Source organism: Zingiber officinale, chromosome 5B, assembly GCF_018446385.1.
Source record: "Zingiber officinale cultivar Zhangliang chromosome 5B, Zo_v1.1, whole genome shotgun sequence".
NCBI classification, from domain to species: Eukaryota; Viridiplantae; Streptophyta; class Magnoliopsida; order Zingiberales; family Zingiberaceae; genus Zingiber; species Zingiber officinale.
Window position 1 is genome coordinate 137,357,761 of NC_055995.1, and position 20,276 is coordinate 137,378,036.

The window sequence follows — 20,276 nt, forward strand, 5'->3', positions numbered from 1 at the left end:
ATTATCCTTAGGGCAAATATCAATCAACAATAAATTTTATTGCTCTCATATTATTTCTTGCTCTCTCCCTATTCTTCTTTTTACAAAAACTCCAAAAATAAATAACCCAAAGTTTGAAGAAGCACCTCCATATGGTCAGCCTAGAAGAGGAACCCTCAGAGATAGAGAACCCCCAGTACTTTGAACTTGATAGGTTCAATTTTGAGCTCATTGCCGCCAAAGGTATTAAGATATGGATTATGCAGGATGACATTCTGTTTGACAATATTTTAGTTAGTAGCTAACTATCTAACGATGAGAAGGTTGCTGAGATGGAAAACATAAGATTTGAAGAAACAACTGCTGGGTTTGGCTTCTAAGACGAACTTTCAAGATTTCCAAGTGATGTTGTCACTCTATATATGTTTTAAATTTAGTTGAGGAACACGACATTCTTAATCTCTTTCATTTTTTTTGTTGCAAAAGAAAATATTTGATTTCCTCAGCAAAATAGCTGACATTCTTTTCTTAGAGCTTTACAGGATTAAAATCCCTCGATTCATCCACTTACTCCAGCTCCCCCAAATACTCCTATTTTTCTTCATTGCTCCAAGTTTCTTTCTTTAGATTTCCTATTTAAATCCCTAGTATTGAGTTAGTATTGATTTCTTTTTACGAATTTATTGGTAAGGTAGAGAAACAAACTACACTTACCATTAATGGAGCCTCAGTTAAGCTTTGGATTTATCTTGACTTAATGTAAATTCAGTTGTGAGCTAAATAACTTATTAACTCTTTGACTTAATGTATCCAGGAGTAGTAGATGAAGAGCTACAAATAAACGTTCCACCTTGTTCATCTTTAAGGGTAAGGTTCTTAATTACTTTGTTATTATCTTAGTTAGTCCATTATATTATTGATTTAGCGTATGTAAATTTTGGTTGAGAATATAAGTTAAATAAATAGTTTTTGCTTATCTTAGTTAGTCCATTATATTAAAGTGGAGTTGTATATGTTAGTGAGCGTACCTTCGTCACGAAGAGGATTCTCCTGTTATATATCATCTTGCATAACCTCCGTAATCATGAGGTGGTGAAATGTATCAGAGGTTGATAAATAAAGAAAGGGGGTACAACCACAGTCGTCCAAGGAATCTTTTTCTGACCCAGATGTGTACCCCTTTTGTCATTATAATTTCTATTATCATTGAAGTGGCTGAAGAAATATGCTATTATAATTGGTATGCTGATGGAGGACACAATGGTCCTTGAAGGTTCCAAAAGGATATTATCTGACGCAAAAGTATTATTATTATACTAAGTTGTTAGGATGTTATCTGCTGAACATGTCTCAGCCAATCTTTAAGTTGGCTACTCTGTTGAGATGATATTGTCGACTGAACACAATCCGCCCGATCCTTAAGCTGACCGCTTCGTTAGAATGATGTTATTTGCTGAACATAAATCGATCGGTCCTTAAGTCGACCGTCCTATTAGACTGATGTTGTCTGCTGCACATAACCTGGCCGGTCCTTAAGCCAGCCATCCCGTTAGGCTGATGTTTAGTTGCATTCTGCATAAGTGATTTTGTCATGTGCTATATTGTATATATCTTGGTTGGTCTTTAATCTGACCTTCTCGTTATGATGTTGTTCATTGCGTATATTTTGGCAGATCTTTAAGCCGGTCACCTTATCATAATACTGTATGTTGAGTATATCCAGGCTGGTCTTTAAGTCGGCCGCTATGTTAGAATGTTCAGTTGAACTAACTATGAGATATTTGTTCGAAAAATGATATATAGTCATGTTGAAAATCTACTCGAGAAATAATAAAATAACTTATACTTCACTGGGATCCCGTCCGAGTGGAAATATAAGGATAAGTGATGCAGATTCGATTGTCCTTTTATCCGCCCAAGCCTATAAAGGGTTACAAAGAGATGCGGCTACATCGTGTCATTTCTCGGCTACATATATGCACAACCAGATATTTGTACGATCAGAGCATACATGTTCACCTGGTTTTAAGACTGGGCGGATACACATGCGTACTGCCCTCTATGGTTGGTCTGTTATTGAGTGAGTCAGTCATTCTGGCCAATATGTAAGGTCGGTCGACCTTAATTTGACTACCTTTGAGACATTAGACTCCCTAGTTCGCTTGGTTGAAAGACCAAATATCTTCCCTCGGTCGAATTAAAACCCGATCTGGTCAACCTAAGAACCTTAACATTGAGCAACTGATCCGGACCAAATGAAGGGATATTATCTTTTTTGGAGTAGGATTGTCACGTCATCTTGACTCTAATTGCCATGTCTCCTTCTAGGCATATTCGTCATAACCCATATCATATATCAATTTGACTTTTTTTTATAATCAATACTAAGGTCAAATGTTGATTGTTTGTATATATCAACACAGTTGTCTCCAATTATTTAGTGACAAAAAAATTTAATAATTTTAATAAAAGTATAATTTACGATTAAAATGTTACTAACAATTCTAAAAAAAATATTAATAAGGATCTTAAGGGTGTGTTTGATTGGAGATTATTCTTGAAAACTGATTATCCATTTAAGGTTATTAACGAAAATCTTATTTAATTTAAGTAATCGGCGATTACCAAGTAATGATCCATGTCCGATGTGTCATAAAAGGGGCATACAACGCGGAATCAAAATTTTTTTAAAATGTGAGGTTTTGTTTGATTTCGATGCTGACGAAATTTTTTTGGTCAAAAATATCATCTGATATTTACACTTTATCCTTAAATTTTTCATAACAAAAATTTCTGTTTTAAATTATAAAAACTAAATAGAAAATAAAAATATGTAATAATTTATATATATATATATATATATATATATATAAAGTTAACAAAAGAAAATAAATATATATTATTAGTTTTGTAACTGAGAATAATATAATAAAATATTAAATTATATTATATATTAAAATTTTAAAATAAATATATTTTTTACATTATCAAGATAGGTTGAACCAAATAACATTAGATTATATTTTAATCTTCATAACTTTGATATTATGATTATTCAGTAGTCACATAGTATGATAATTTGAACTAAATACACCCTAGTATTTTACGTAAATATTTAACTTTCTTATTCCCACTAATCACTAATAGAAATAAACACAAGAAATAAAATTTTAAGTAATATGATTTGATATTAAAGTTTAATTTTTTTAATATGTTGTAAATCTCAACTCTTTCTTTAATTTATAAAGGCAAAAACAATTTATAGTGAGCAATATAAGAATCATTAAATAAAATAATAAATAAAAATAATATTATTTGCATATTTTAAATGTGAAAATTTATATATATTTTTTGTTTAGGTTTAAATAACAAATAAATGGAAGGGAATTTATTATTTCTACATTAATATAGATAATCTTACCTTAATTTTGTATACATTCTAGGATCACATTAAGATTTCGTTTGATTGAGTGTAATGTAATCGAACTTGTAATGTAATCAAATTTGTATTGTAATGTAATGTAATCTTGATTACATTACTACGTTGGGTAATATAACTTATGTAATCTTTGATTACAAGGGTGATTACATTATTTTGTTTGGTATCCATAATTTTTTATAAGAAATATAATTCATATTATTATAAAATGACAAAAATATCCTGCGACTTCTACCGACAGTCGCCGCACCTCTGTCGGAGCTTGTGTCCGGTGACCGGTAACGGTCAGCCGGCAACAGCAGCGGCCTGCGACCGGCAACGGCAGCGCCGCACCTCTGTCGGAGCTTACGTCCGGTGACCGGTAACGGCTGGCCGGCGATGGCCGGCAATGGCCGGCGACGGTGGCGGTCGACAACTGGCGGTGACCAGTGACGGCGGCGGCGGCGGCGGCCGCGCGACCGACGGCGACGGGGCCGGCGACGACGGCCGACGTGCGTTCGGCTGACTGGGATATATTCGGCATTCAAATATTGGTTAAACAGTGACATCGTAATCGGATTATAGTATTTGCTTTATAATCCAGATTACAAAACTTCACTACCATTTGTAATCTAGATTACATTACATTACAGATTTAAAGTTAAAACAAACAAAATAATCAATCTTATAATGTAATCCTGATTAGAGATATGATTGCTTACATTTTATATAAAATTCAAAATTTATTATTTTAACATTAATAGAGATAAGTTTACATTAATTTTATATAAATTTTGAGATGGTAATAGAGAGAGATAATTGCTTACATTTTGTACAAATTTAAAATTTATTATTTTGACATTAATGGAAATAAACTTATATTAATTTTATATAAATTTTAAGATTTATTATTTTAACATAATAGAGAAAGCTCTTATTAATTTTGTATAAAATTTAAGATTACATTAATAAAGACATAAGCTTAGATTTGTTGTAAATTTTAAAATTTATTATTTTAACATTAATTTTATATCAATTTTAAGATAACATTAATAGCAAATTGCATATTTAAAAAAATGGAAATTATTTACCTTTTATTTTTTTTAATGATTCTTATATCTTACTAATTATAATTTTTTTCTGTGTGTGTTTATAAACTAGAGAATGGACTAAGATTTACAACATATCTCAATACTAAACTTTAGTATCATTTGAATTTTTATATCATGTTTCTTCACATTTTATTGTTTATTTTGATTGGTGGAGCACAAGCAAGATCATGGAACGAGAAAGCTAAATACTCACTTAAAACCATTCAGGTCGTTATTAATATTTCTTTTGAAAAATTAAAAATTGTACTTTTATTGAAATTATTATTATTTTTTTTTGTTAGACAATAACAGGAGATCTATTTGACTGTGTTGATATGTACAAGCAACCAGCATTTGACCACCCTTTGTTGAAAAATCATACTCTCCAGGTATTTAGTATTCAAAAATAAATAAGTCAAATTGATATGATATTTTTAATTGCATGGCATAGTTCCTTTTGCTCTTTAATTGATCTGATAATTTTGCAGTTAAAGCCAAGTAGTCTTCCAAAGGGAATGAAGCTTGGAAAATCTAAACCAGCTTCTTTTTATGGGTTCAATGATACTTGTCCTTCTGGCACTATTCTCGTCCACCGTGCTCGAAAACAAGATTTAACTAAGTCTCAACTTTTTAGAAATCAATTTAAAGCACAAGCTAACGACCCAACTGCGAATCGAAATCACGTAAGTTATTTTTTTTATCACTGTTATGATTATTACTATTCCTATAACTATTGTAATTCTAATTCATTATTTATGGAGTTCAAACATAAATAATATTTGCATTCTACATAGTTTGCAATAATTCAAAATGCATATGGCCCATTTTATGGAGCGTACGCAAAAATGGCGACTTATAAGCTTCCAGATCTAAAAGCTGATCAAACATCATCCAGCACTATATATCTTTTTGGTGATACACATGTTCCAAACAATGAATTCAATGTGATCGAGGCCGGTTGGCAGGTAAATTAATATAAATCATTAACTAATATTGTTTTATATTGTCACTAATTTATATCTAATTTCATAGGTTTCAACAGCCTTGTATGATTCCAGTTATCCTCGTTTTTTTACTTTTTGGACCGTAAGTATAAAACTTTTATATTTTATTCCTTTAGTTTCTATATATTCTCATATAACATATTTAATTATGTGTTTTTAGAGTGATGGACATGAGAAAACGGGATGTCCAAATTTGGACTGCCCTGGTTTTGTCAGCACCACTAATATTTATGGACCTGGAAGTTTTATTCCTGAATTTTCCACTTACGGTGATGAACAGAAATTTTTATCCATACTAATCGCTAGGGTAATTTCTTTTTTTTTTTTCCTTTCTAAATGTGTTATCTTATTGAAGTTTAATCCTTATTAATAAATTTTATGTATTTTCATTTATAGGATTCTATAACAGGGAATTGGTGGGTTACTTATAATAATCAACTACCTCTTGGGTAGTTTCCTAAGGAATTGCTTCCTAAGATGCAGGATCACGCATCCGTTATTCAAATGGGTGGACATGTTAACTCTCCCTTGAATGTGCCGAGCCCTCCGATGGGCAGTGGTCATTCAAGTAATGAAGGACGTAATAAAGCTGCTTATTTCATTCAAGTTACGGCAGTGGGTCTCTCGAATGAGTTGGTCAAATTGGATGCTGATCTTATTGAGACTACGTGTGATATTAGTGATTATTATTGCGTATCTGATGGTCATGATACATATGGTGAGGATGTATATGTTTTTGCTTATGGAGGAGTGGGAGGTTTCAAAAGGTGATATCAATCTTGTTTGGAGTAAATTGTCCTAAGTTCATTAATAAATTTATTTTAGCTTTCTTTTACTAGCGTTTCATATTGTTGGAGAAAATTTTATTAAATTTTGAACAAAATCCCAATATTTTTTTTAAAAAAATCAACAGATAGTTACATCAACTCTAAGAAATCAACCCTAATCCACATCTAGTAAATCTACTTTTGAAAATTTAATCTAGAAATAATAATAAAAAATATTACTTCTTAATTATATAATTAGATTTATGCTTACCTAAATCCAACCTCTCAGAAGCTTCATATAATTATAACCCTCAATTTTTTAATTTTGTCACACATTTCCCATTTCTCTTTTGCAAAAAGGTGGAACCGTCATCTTGGCGGCCCCCTGTGTCCGGCCCCATAGATATCAAAAGGGGGTAAATCATGGTTAAGCTGGGCAGGAAGGGTGACTAGGGGTGAGTGTAATTTAAAGCACAGTAGATCGAGGTTTTACGTCCGTGTGTAACTGGCGACCCTCGACCCCTGAACCTCCATTGCAAGCGTCAGACATCCTTCCAGCTGATACAGCCCGTGGGGGCCACATTTCCCATTTCTTTGTCCCAACGGAAGGAAGCTTGGATCACATTAAGGCCTCCGATATGCCTGCAGAGCACCAGAACTTCCCCTTAGTGGCGCACTGTCACGACACCGGCCATGAGGCCCACACCGCCGCCGACCTCGGCGGCATGCTCCTCGTCTCCCGATGCTCCTTCCGTTACTTCTCCTCGGCCATCCTCCTAGTCTACAAGCTCTTCTCCGAGGCACATCCAGATACTCATCTACGTGGCGGTGGCCGGCGTGCGTGCGCTCGGCGGCGCACGCGGTGCTGCCGCGGTTCTACGATTTGCGCGCTGACAGCTGGCGCACGTTCCGAGCTTATGGGTGGAGGCGGGTAGTGGTGACGACGAAACCGCAGGTGATGGTGGCGGAGTTCGCCCGGGAGTGCTTGGGGGCGGACAAGGCCCTAGGGACGGAGCTGGAGGTGGACGAGAGGACGAGGTGGGCCGCCGACGGCGTCTTTGTGGGGCACCAGAAGAGGGAAGCTGTGGAGAGGGAGTTCAAGGCGGAGCCTCAGTCGGAGTTGGGCTTGGAGACCAAGAATTCGACCACGACTTCATGGATCTATGCAACGTCCTTGCTCGCAGCCCAGATCCACTAAATTGTCACGCCCCAGAGGAGTCCCTGTCCGAAGAAATTTCGGCAACATCTCTCCTGCACGGCGGACAATCTGAAACTTCTACATAACACATATACCTCAGCCACAGGCGGCTGGAATAATAACAATAAATATAGATATTCAGCCTCTGGCTGTCACAACCACGCAGTTAATAATAGTAATCACAAACAAAAGTACTCTGACTCGAAATCCACCCTACTCAACTACACTCGTAAAGCTCAAATCCGACGAACTCACCTCTTCTGCCGTCCAGGCAGGCATGTAGTAGAATAAAATCCAAATCCAAATCCATCGCAATAATAAAATCCATACAATATCCATAAGCAGAATAATCCAAAACATAACATGTTCAAAACAGCCTAGAACAGAAAAGAAACTAAAGAAAACCAATCATATCCTCGAGGTCTGCAGGGACCAGCAACTAGAACTCTCTCCTGACAGCATCAACCTGAAAATATCAACAATGGAGGCGGGGTGAGTCCAACACTCAGCATGTACAATTGATATACAAAGTAGGGAAATAACACCTAGCACTAATCATGCGTACAGTCTCCTGATAAGAAAGATAAAAAATGCATCTGAAGTAAATAGGTAGAAACTGTACTAACCAGGACCTGAGTATAAGGTCAAACAGTCTTAGGGATAGGGAAATCCTGTATGCATGTCAAACATAGGTATCCAAACAATATGCAGCATATAAATGCAGCAAACACAAACACAAACACAAGCAATAAATGCATCATGCATATGATGCCCATGATGCATCCTGGTCACCCCTGACGCCAGTCGATCATCTCACACAATAGTGAGGCCGAGTGGGTAGGGCTGTGACAACCGTGCACTCTGTCGTCATACTCCTGATGAGTGACCGAGTGGACGGGATGTTGTCGGAGTACACCTATCCTACTACCCCAAATCATAAATGGGGGAGCGCAATGCTCTCAACTCCCGGTACACGATGACGGGGAGGAATCCCTGTCGGATAACACGTTGTGTCACACTACCCATGAGCGGACTAACGGTGCCTAACAGAGTCCCTGCTGCAACACACTCTGCCTGAATCGACCACTAACCCATGAGTGATGGTGTGTGCAGATCCATGTAACTGGCGATGTGCTCAACAATAATGGAGCGGACTATCGCACAGCATGCAATCATGCAAATGGTGCATGGCAATAACCATAAAAACATCCTGACCTAATCCATATATATAGAAAAGTGCACCCTGGGTCAACGAATCATATCGAATCAAAGGTACACAGAAGGTATAAAAAACCTAGGTCCTGAACATGGTGAAGCATGGCATATCACTACCCCCTATAAGCATGTATAAACAAATAAATTATACATGGGATACAAATCAAGCAATCAATCAATCATGTATCAGATATTGGGTAGTGACTAACCGAAACAAATAAAGGACATAATTAATGCAACTTGTTAAATTCACTACTATGTATATCAAATGACATAAGACAAAAGTACCCGCCTCCAATAGGAATGTCCAAATCCGACATCGAGATACTCGTCTCACGTCAAAGTCCTGTATCCAACATAATGTCTAGTTTAGCTAATTCTATCATACAACAATTAGCCAAACTAAATTCTAATCCAATTAAATAATAAGCTCATCCTAAATTCCAATATCAACCCATAAACCTATTTCATATCCATCATCATAATAATCCAATTCCAACCTAATTCGATGTATTTACCAATCTAACAATCCTCTACATCATGCATCAAATCCCTACTCCTTACCTCAATTCGTATGTATCACTGTTGATCCAAAATCAAAGATGTTGGCTGCTGAAACAAGATCAGAGCCGCTGCTGGGAATCACAAAGTTACTGCCCAAACAACACATGTTATGCTAATACACTGCATCAACATCTCAAGATTGCAAGATGAATCAAATTGAAGCCCAACATTTCATACCTAAATCCCAACTTTGTATCAGCAGTCCCTTCCCAACCAAACCACACCAATCCGTGACCTCCAAGATCACACAGAACCGACGGCTGGAGGCTAAGGCAGAAGCAAGGCGGCTGTGTCGCGAGCCCACAAGAGGAGGAGTCGCGGTGACCGGCGTTAGAGCACAAGGATGGCGGCGTCGACAAGACACAGTGGTGGCAGCTGGCACTAGGGCTCGGCTGGATCCGCATCAGTGAAGGGAAGAAGGCGTCGACTAGGGCACCGAGGGGTGCGGCGTTGCTCCGTGCGTCGCCGACGGCTAGGGCAAAGTGAAAGAGGGTCGGCGTCGGCAGTGGTGGCGGCGCGAGGTGGCTAGGGCAGAAGCGATGTCGCGTCGGAGAAGAAGCAACCGGCTTCCCTTGGCTCTCGTTGGCTGGCGAAGATGGACTGGCTCGGAGAAGAGGAGTGCGGCGGCGCGATGAAGAGAAGACTAGGGCACAGGGACGGTGTGGAGAAGAAGAGAGGAGAAAGTGATCGGGAGAAGGAACTGCCTTGTGCAGTTCGGGCGCGGCACGCGGGGGAAAAAGAATGGAGGAAAGGAAAAAAAAAACAAATAGAAAAAGAAAAGAAAGTAAAAATGAAAATCAGCATTTCCTCACTTAAATCGGGGTAGCCCAAATAGGCTTTCCCGGACCCCGTTTTTTTATCCCCGTGAACTTATCCGTACGAGCTCCGAAAAATTCCCGAAAATTTTTCAAAAATTCTGAAAAATTCCCTTATAAATATTCGCCTATTTCCGATATTTTACATTCTCCCCCACTAATAAAAATTTGGTCCCCAAATTTTCGTTATCTACCATCAGCATGTACTAACAACAGATATAAAGTATAAATGCTGAACGGTAAACAATTCACATACCTCAAGTGAAAAGATGGGGATATCGAGCTCGGATAGTATCCTCGAGCTCCCAAGTAGCCTCCTCGTCCGAATGATGCTGTCATCCGACTTTAACTAGCCGGATAGTCTTGTTCCGCAACTGACGCTCTTTCCGGTCGAGAATCCGTACCGGAACCTCCTCATATGTATTGTCAGGCTGAACTGGAACTGGAATATCTGCCAGCACATGCGTCGGATCGGGTACATATCTCCTCAGCATGGATACATGAAATACATCGTGCACGCCTGACAGGGACGGTGGTAGAAGCTACCGCTCCGATCCTCTCCAAGATCTCGAAAGGGCCAATGTACCGCGGAGCCAGCTTACCTCTGAGGCCAAATCTCTTCACCCCTTTCGTGGGTGAAACTCGCAGAAAAACATGGTCACCAACAGAAAACTCTAGTGGTCTGCGTCTCCGATCAGCATAACTTTTCTGGCGGTCCTGCGCCTCTGACATCCTCCGTATGATAGTATGGACCAACTCTGCATCCTGCTGAACTCTATGAGGTCCCAACAACTGGGCCTCTCCAACCTCATCCCAAAGGACGGGTGTCTGACAAGGTCTACCATACAACGCCTCAAACGGTGCCATCTGGATAGCCGAATGGAAGCTGTTGTTGTAGGCAAACTCTACCAACGGCAGATGGTCCTCCCAACTGCCTCCGAAATCCATAACACATGACCTCAGCAGGTCCTCTAAAGTCTGAATGGTCCGCTCTGACTGTCCATCTGTCTGTGGATGGAAGGCTGTACTGAAACGGAGCTGTGTGCCCAAGGCCTGCTGCAGACTCTGCCAGAAACGAGACGTGAACCGTGGATCTCCCGGCAATGATAGATCTGCCAATCGATCCAGGGGATCAGTCCTCCGAATCGCTAAAAAGTGCGCGGATTTGGTTAATCGATCAACGATTACCCAAATCGCGTCATGGCCTCGTCGTGTCCTCGGCAAACCCACCACAAAGTCCATGGTAATGTGATCCCACTTCCACTCAGGAATAGGAATCCGCTGAAGTAATCCTGCAGGTCTCTGGTGTTCAGCCTTCACCTACTGACAAACAAGACATCTAGCTACAAAATCCGCGATGTCTTTCTTCATGCCGTTCCACTAGTAGGAACGCCTCAAGTCTCGATACATACGGGTCCCGCCTGGATGGATCGCAAATCGAGAGCGATGAGCCTCCTGAAGTAGCTCCTGTAAGACCGGATGAGATTGAGGTATGCATAATCTGCCTCGGAAGTATATAATACCCTCCTCGTCTCGCGTAAACTCGGTCTGCTGCCCAGAAGCTATCTGACTGCTAATGAACTGCAAATGCTGATCACCAGCCTGGGCCTCTCTGATCCTCGTCCTGATCGACGACTGAGCAACCATGGTAACAAGAATACCCTGCTCTGTCGGTCCCTGCTCCTCAATGTCTAACTCAGAGAAACCCTGAATCAAGTCCGTAACTGAAACTCGGTGGCAAGCCAAAGTCCCTCTGGACTTCCTGCTGAGTGCATCGGCAACCACATTAGCTTTACCCGGGTGGTAGCTAATGGTACAATCGTAATCCTTCAGGAACTCCATCCATCTCCTCTGTCGGAGATTAAGCTCCTTCTGAGTGAAAATGTATTTGAGACTCTTATGATCCGTGAGAATCTCAAATGTAATGCCGTACAGGTGATGACGCCAAATCTTCAATGCATAAATGATGGCGGCTAACTCCAGGTCATGAACTGGGTAGTTCTTCTCATGCTCCTTCAGCTGACGAGAAGCATAAGAGACTACTCTGCCGTGCTGCATAAGAACAGCACCCAAACCCTGTAGAGAAGCGTCGGTATAGAGTACAAATCCGTCCTCTCCAGAAGGTAAAACCAAAACTGGAGCCGACACTAATCTCCGCTTCAGCTCCTGAAAGCTGGTCTCGCAATCCTCTGTCCACATGAACTTCACGCCTTTCCTGGTAAGACGTGTCAATGGCATAGCAATACGCGAGAAACCCTCGATAAAACGTCGGTAATATCCAGCCAATCTCAGAAAACTGCGGATCTCCTGAACTGACTTCGGCTGCTCCTAACCGGTGACAGCCTCGATCTTCTGAGGATCAACTGAAATACCTCTGCTAGAGACCACGTGTCCCAGAAAACCGACTGAAGATAGCCAGAATGCACACTTGCTGAACTACGCGTACAGCTGATGCCGTCGAAGAATCTTCATAACCTTACGAAGATGATGTGCGTGCTCCTCATCGGAACGCGAGTAGACCAATATGTCATCAATGAAAACGATAACAAACTGATCCAGATACTCCAGAAAGATGCGGTTCAACAAGTCCATAAACACCGCTGGAGCATTGGTAAGCCCAAATGACATTACCAAAAACTCATAATGACCGTATCTGGTAGGGCACGCTGTCTTCTGAATATCTGAGTCTCTGACTCTCAGCTGATGATATCCGGATCGCAGATCAATCTTAGAATACACTGAAGTACCTCTAAGCTGATCAAACAAATCCTCAATCCGTGGTAATGGATATTTATTTCTGACGGTCACTGAATTCAGCTGCCTGTAGTCAATACATAACCTCATGGTACCGTCTTTCTTCTTGACAAATAATACTGGAGAACCCCATGGTGAAACACTAGGGCGTATAAATCCCCTATCCAAAAGCTCCTGGAGTTGAACCTTCAGCTCGTTCAACTCTTTCGGTGCCATACGATACGGAGCTTTCGATGTCGGTGAGGTTCCCGGAATCAGCTCAATAGTGAACTCCACTGGCCTTCTGGGAGGAAAACCAGGAAGCTCCTCAGGGAATACATCTGGATACTCTAGGACTACAGAAATGTCGGAGAGCTGCGAACTGCTGCTGTCTTCAGTACTAATCAGAGATAATAGAAAACCATGACAGCCGTGAGACAGCAGCTTCTGCGCCTGAATCGCCGAAATAATCGAGATGCCGTCATCTCTGATGCCAGTGAAACTCCACGAGGGTTGGTTCGGAGGCCGGAAGGTGACCACCCTCGTCTGGCAATCAACGGTAGCATGATATACTGACAGCCAATCCATGCCAAGAATGATATCAAACTCGATCATCTCCAATACTAGAAGATCTACCGTAAGTGTCATGTTGCCAAAGTCTAACGGGCAACCTCTGACCTCTTGGGTGACGTCTAAAGTATCACCGGACGGTAGGGAGACGGTCAACCGCTGCAATCTAATAGTAGGTAATCTACCTATCTCCCGCATAAAGGTACGGGATATAAAAGAGTGCGAACTACCAGTATCAATCAAAATATCAGCGGAAAATGCATAAATGGAAATCGTACCGCGGAAAACGGATCCGTCGGCCCGCTGAGCATCCTCTCTGGTAATCGCATGAACACGACCAGTCTCTGGCGGAGGAGGAGGTGGCTGGGCAGAAGCCTGCCACTGAGGCGCTGTTGGACAATGTGCCAGAGAAGACTGAGAGGAAGGTGACTGATACTGTGCAGCTGGCTGGGACTGAGTCTGGTAGCAAGAGATTTTAAACCCTTGCTCGATACGTTTCCTCTATTTTCTGCATTGTCAAAAACTAAATTTAAATTTATTTTATTTTATTTTATTTTTTGCTTCTATCGCCATTGATTAGGATAATGCACAAAATAGATTCTCAATGCAAATCACAATTCAAATGGAAGCAAGAGAAATGAGAAAGGAAGAATAAATAATGGGCACCATCTCCTCTGAATATTTGATTACTCTTGAGTTCTCCATTGGCAAATTCATCACAGAAAAAACTACAAATTCTATCAACTATATGTAAAACCATCAAACACTATGGAATGTGAATGCTATTTCTAGTAGTGTACATAAGATTTGAGTTTGAGAATACTAGGCAATTCATGAGATTGAAGAATTCAGTAATATGATATCAAATGTATTCCTAATCTACGGGACCAAATCCAGTTTTCTCACTTACATCCAATTGTAAGGATCGGAAGTATATACTATGGAAATGAAGACTTTTTCCAGGGCAGACAGGACCAGAGGATCCTGTCTAGGTGCCGCCGCCAATGAGTTCCCTCGAACCCTAGCCAAACTCGCCCTGTCTCCACCGAACGAATCAAAATTACTTGAAGCGTTTGAAATTTTTGAATGTGAATTAAATGGGCCTTATGCTGAACTACAGTTACAATTAAGTAGAATAAATGGGCTCATCTCTTAATGTTAACGCCCATTTTATAATTTGTCCCAATTTGTTTATTTTCTATTTTCTTAATTAAGTTCGAAGTTGATTTTCATTTGCATGAATTATGAATTGCATAGTTATTTTCCTAATAGTGTCTAAAAAATATATAGATCAAAGTTAGCTGAACCTCTGTTGTTTATTCATAATCTATGATTTCTTCATTGGTTTGTACGACGGATTTAGCCTCTAACTTAACTAATACAAGATAAGATGAATGACCCACATAGATGAGTGTATTGATTTTCCTAATTGAATATAATAAGTATTATGAAAGGGTCATGATTAATCGGTATAAGTTAAATATCTGATGGCAACTAAAAGAAATTATGGAAAGACGTTCTCTCCCCTTACCCTATTCAATTTCTCTCACTTTTGTTTGGTCATGTCCTATGCTTCTTTGTTAGTTTGTGGTGGATTTGGTGGGGGATTTACTCTTAACCAATAGAAGATAAGATGAACGAGTGATTTTTTCCTTCCCAATATATGATATGTGTGTTTTATGCATAATTTTTGATATTATTTTACATGCATTTTGTTTAACATGAGCATATTCTACATGCATTTATTACTTTTGCATTGTTTTCTTTCTTTCTTTCTGTTCGAAGATATGCTCTTTATGCGTTTTGATTGACAAGATGTGAATTTGGAGCTTAATTGGAGTTTTTTTTAAAAAAACATTGAAACGAGAATCCACAACAAGGAACATGTTCTGGCTATGTCCTATAACACGAGTGTATTCTTTAGCCGAAGTTAGACGTGAAATGGAGCAGCTACGAAGACCACAACCTCTAACATGGGTTGGTTGTGCCCTCTCCTTCCGAAAGCTCTTTTGGTAGGCCGTTGACACGCCTTGTCGTGTGAACTAGCACAACCATGTTCTTCCACCACGCCCCAACAATTTGGAAAGCCGCAATGAATTTGAAATACTTTGGAGTCTATAAAAGGACCTATGAGTCTCATATTGAGGGACCAAGAGTGGTTTCTTCATGACAATGCACCCTAAGAGAGTCGTTTCCAAGGAGCCATCGAATATTCTGTCCACCATCAAGCTTGGAGTTCATCTGAACATGACGATCGACACACGACTAAGCATTCATTGTTCATTTTCTTCTTGATTTTGAGTTGTAGAATGTCTTCTTCCTTATCTTTGCATTGTAACTTCATACTATGGAGTAGTACTCTAAATTCTAGGATGAGGGAGTAGGTTGATTGACTAGTTGACAGTTGTTTTATATTTATTCATCTTTTTTTTTTATCAAATGATGTGTTGATCCATGTTCCGACCTTATTGGCCATCCATGATTATGATATGAACGTGCATCTTCATATCCCATGGAACACAGGAAAGAACCGAAAGGCGAACCCAGGCCTCCTATCCATAAAGACCCTAATTTGAGGGATTGTTCACAAAAATAATTCAAAACCTCACGAGTGCATTGTAGAAATCAATAGGTAGAGGAAAGAAATAATATAAAGCTTTTTGATAATCTTATTACTAAAGCCAATAGACTTATTTATACAAATTGTCCAAAACAATAATGAAATTATTAAATAAGGCATACAATAATAATAATTATAAACATAGTAATATAATAGACTTGGAAATATTATTTTTACTAGTTTATTCATGTTGATCTTGATTGTGTGCCAAATATAATAAATCCCAATTGATTGAAATCAATTAGAGATTAACCACATAATGATGTTTTCTCTTGGTGGATCCATTTTGTTAAGGAGTGTGGGGACAAGAGACTCGATGGATGATGCCAGAGGAAGTAAATGACAATGAAATGCTTGATACTCTCCACCCCAATCAGAATGAAGGCAGAGGATTTTGCGATCAAAATAGCACTCAACTTATTTTTGAAAGCGACAAAAAATATCAAAGAGATTAGACTTTCTTTTCATAGGAAAAATCCAAATAAACTTGTTGAAATTGTTAACATAATAAAGAAAACCTTGATTAGATAGAATAGGAGCAGGACCCCACACATCAGAGTGAATAATTTCTAATGGAAAACTAGAAGTGCGAGAAGAAGACACAAAAGGTAATTTATGAGATTTTGCTTTCATGCAAGCTTCACATAAATGAGAAGAGGAGGCTAAAGAAATTGGTAAACCATACTGGTTAATGATATTCTGAACAATACGTAGAGACGGATAGCCAAGATGTGTGTGCCAATAGAATTTATCAATGCGTTCTCCAACAAACGCATTAGTATAGGTGGATTGAAAATGATAAAGATTGTCTTTAATATTTCCTCGAAGTAAAATATTTCCTGTTATGGGATCCTTCACAAGATAATGATGAGGATGAAATTCAAAGAATACATTATTATCAAGAGCAAACTGACAGACAGAAAGCAAAGTTTTAGTAATAGAAGAAACATGAAGAGTATTGCGCATGCGAAAAGTACGACCATGTGAATGAAAGGATGTATTTCCAATGTGAGCAATTTACAAACCTGAGTCATTGCCTATTTGTATCATGTTAGGTCTATGATAAGGTGAAGCTTTTGTGAGAATTTTGTATTGCGATATAACATGATGAGTTGCTCCAGAATTCGGATGCCATCCTGGGGTTTCAGGAATTGATGACGTTGCATTAGGAGGGATGGAGAGTGAAAATGCTCCAGAATTAGATGATTGAGTACTAGATTGCAAGATGAGGGAGAGTGTCGACTTGATGATACAGTTCCTCCTCAAAAATTTGAATCATATATTTTATAACAATTTTGAGCATAATGACCATAATTGAAGCAAATCTGATAGCGTCCTCGACCTCGACCTCGACCTCTACCTCGACCTCGACCCCGACCTCTGAAACCTCCAAACTGATTTTAGTGACCATATTGGGGAGGAGACTGATTATGTTGATCAGGTTGTGGAGCCTTACTAATCATGTGTGCCGATAAAGATAGAGAATCTAACATCCTTTGAGATTGTATTTGAAGACGCCTTTCATGAGAGGATAGAATACCATGAAGCGTTTCAAGTGACACTTGATCCATGCGAGTCGTCACACTGGGAACAAAGCTATCATATTGAGGACCTAAACTTGCAAGAGCATGCATTAATAGTTCTGGATCAGAGACTGGATGTCCAATTGCAGCTAGGTTATTGGCAATGGTCTTAACTGATTGCATACAATCATTGATGGAGGCATCTCCTCGTTGTACAGACTATAATTGTAGACGAAGTTGGAGAACTCGTGCTTGAGAGTGAGATGCAAAAGAATGATCAAGAGCTTCCCAAACCTAGCGCGAAGTGTTGAGCCCAACGAGCATAGGAAGTATAGACTCAGTAATTGATGAAATTAACCAAGTCAAGACTAATTGATTCTTTTTAAACCAAATAGTATAGGATGAATCATCTTTTTGAGGTGGGGATAAACTACTATCAACATGACCAAGTAAATCATGAACACAAAGTAAAGGAAGAAATTATAATGTCCACAATTAATAATTATCATAATCAAGTTTAACGGAGAAAGAAGGAACCATAGGAATTGAAAAAGTGGTATTTTGTGATGGTGAAGAGATTTCAATAGACTCGAGAGAAGACATTTTTTTTCTCTCTATTTTTTTCTTATTTTTTTTCACACTTTTTTTTCACAGTTTTTTTTCTCTCAGTTTTTTCTCTCTCGGTTTTTTTTTAATTCAACCAAATAGAAATCTTAAAAGCAAAATATGAAAGCGAACAGATACACCAACCAAAATCCATTTTTTTCAATGTAGAGAATCGAAAACTGAACTAATAGAAGAAAAAAAATTGTTTCTGTAGTTGTCGAAGTTCCCGAGGTTGCCACACAAAACTAGCAAGAAAGGACGTCGGCGATGAGACTGCAAGATGTTGATGGAGCAGCTGATCTTTGGATTGCTCCAAGTTGCGCCTGTTGTGCTCCAAGATGTTCATGTTATTGCTGACTAATGTTGTAGAAATCTGGTGTTGAAATTGAGGTGCTGAAAAGGAATTAAAGAAGGAAGAAGCTAAATTTTTAGGGAAGATAAGGAAAAGGAAAGATCATGGCTATGATATCATGTAGAAATCAATAGGTAGAGAAAAGAAATAATATAAAGCTTTTTGATAATCTTATTACTAAAGTCAATAGACTTATTTATTCAAATTATCCAAAACAATAATGGAAAGATTAAATAAGACATATAATCATAATAATTATAAACATAGTAATATAATAAACTTGGAAATATTATTTTTACTATTTGATTCATGTCGATCTTGATTGTGTGTCAAATATAATAAATCTCAATTGATTGAAATAAATTAGAAATTATTTCCGTTATTGTCATTATGTACCATTGACTATCACAGAGCTTAATGGGTTTATCCAAATTTAATGCCACCAAGTAGGGGATGGTACCTAGAGGACTATAGAGCATTATGGCAGGAGCCTCCTTCAGAAAGTGATCACTTTAGTAAGTCTACCTTAAAAGTAGACGTCGTGTTTGAGTAAACACACTTGTATAATTCCAAAATTCTATGTCGATTATCTCAATATAGAGCATCTTTATTCGTATCAATATGAGGTAAGAGAGTGAATAATCACATTTAGGATGACAACAATTGTCATGGAGAAATTAAAATCCTAGAATTATTTTTCAAAATTGATGTTCACCTAAGGCTTCTCTTTGCTTTCTTAATTCATTTTTTCTCTCACTATTCTCGCGATTTTTATTTGTCTAGATAATCTTCTTCTTGCTTTGACTAGTACTCAATTTATAGATCCTAAATTCTTATGAAATCAATATTTTATTATTTGATGGCAATTGTGCAATTACGGATTTTTGACATCAATGTCCCCTTCCATTTCTCTCTCTTATATTCCTTCATTTTTTTAGCTCAGGTGTCTAAATATTTCTATCCTTCATTCACCTGGAGGTTGCCAACCGACCCTATGGAAGTTTTCCACCGACAAACGAATAAATGCGGAAAACACGGATGGACCATCTGCCCTTCATTCACTTAGAGGTGGTCAGCCGACCCTATGGAAGTTTTTTATCGACCAACAACTTAATTTTGGAGGTGTCTGGTTTGATTCTACGGAAGTTTTCCATCGGTCATTAAATTGGGAAGTACTCGCGGAGGCCATCATCCCACTAGAAAAAAATTTATACAGTTAATATTGGTTAATTTGATATGTGAATCAATGTGACAATTAATATGTAAAAATCTACCTACATAGTACAGTTCTATGCAATTGCTCTTTGGATCAGAACCCAACTCAATTCAACATATCAATAGAAATAAATTTCAAACCAAAACTGAACTATCTACAGTGTGGATGTCGTAGGGTGGCTGGTGCGCGCATGCGGTGGTGGCGAGGAAGTTGTTGTTGCCGTTGTTGATGAGGGAGTTGCCGAACACGAAGAAGGCGCGAGCTGCCGCAGAGAGCACGGGAAGCGAAGCTAGAGCGAGGAGCAGCACTCCATCGGCGATCCGCTGAGCCATGGTGGCACTGGATCAGCTCGAAATGAGGTGGGAATGTGAGACTTGTTGTATATTTGTTTTTACTAAGTAGGGACATTTCATATTTTTGCTCGTGGCAAATTTGATGACTTTTGTTTTTTTTTTTTGAAGTAAAAGTATCTTTGAAAGAATGATCTCCTAGATAAATGGTGTAAAGATTATATCATTTATACGATTTATTTTTTTTTATAAATTATGATTTGATTAATGCTTAACTTTATTTGAATAATGCGAATATTTATTTACATTAGTGTT

At 38.6% G+C, this 20,276-nt stretch overlaps 1 protein-coding gene across 1 annotated transcript; it reads left to right on the forward strand.

The window, feature by feature from the left end:
- The first annotated feature begins 3,806 nt into the window (after positions 1 to 3,806).
- On the forward strand, positions 3,807 to 6,263 carry LOC121987110. Its single transcript, XM_042541012.1, has 7 exons — positions 3,807 to 3,909; positions 4,801 to 4,877; positions 4,977 to 5,171; positions 5,283 to 5,453; positions 5,521 to 5,574; positions 5,653 to 5,799; positions 5,946 to 6,263. Exons 1-7 carry the CDS (start codon positions 3,807 to 3,809, stop codon positions 6,261 to 6,263), a joined length of 1,065 nt encoding a protein of 354 aa, XP_042396946.1.
- Positions 6,264 to 20,276: the final 14,013 nt, after the last annotated feature.

Excerpts from the sequence above, each read along its gene's own strand:
- LOC121987110 (XM_042541012.1), top strand. The coding sequence starts at position 3,807 with ATGGCCGGCGACGGTGGCGGTCGACAACTGGCGGTGACCAGTGACGGC. Across the intron at positions 4,878-4,976 it reads TGAAAAATCATACTCTCCAG|TTAAAGCCAAGTAGTCTTCC; the intron begins GTATTTAGTATT and ends ATAATTTTGCAG. Across the intron at positions 5,575-5,652 it reads GTTTTTTTACTTTTTGGACC|AGTGATGGACATGAGAAAAC; the intron begins GTAAGTATAAAA and ends ATGTGTTTTTAG.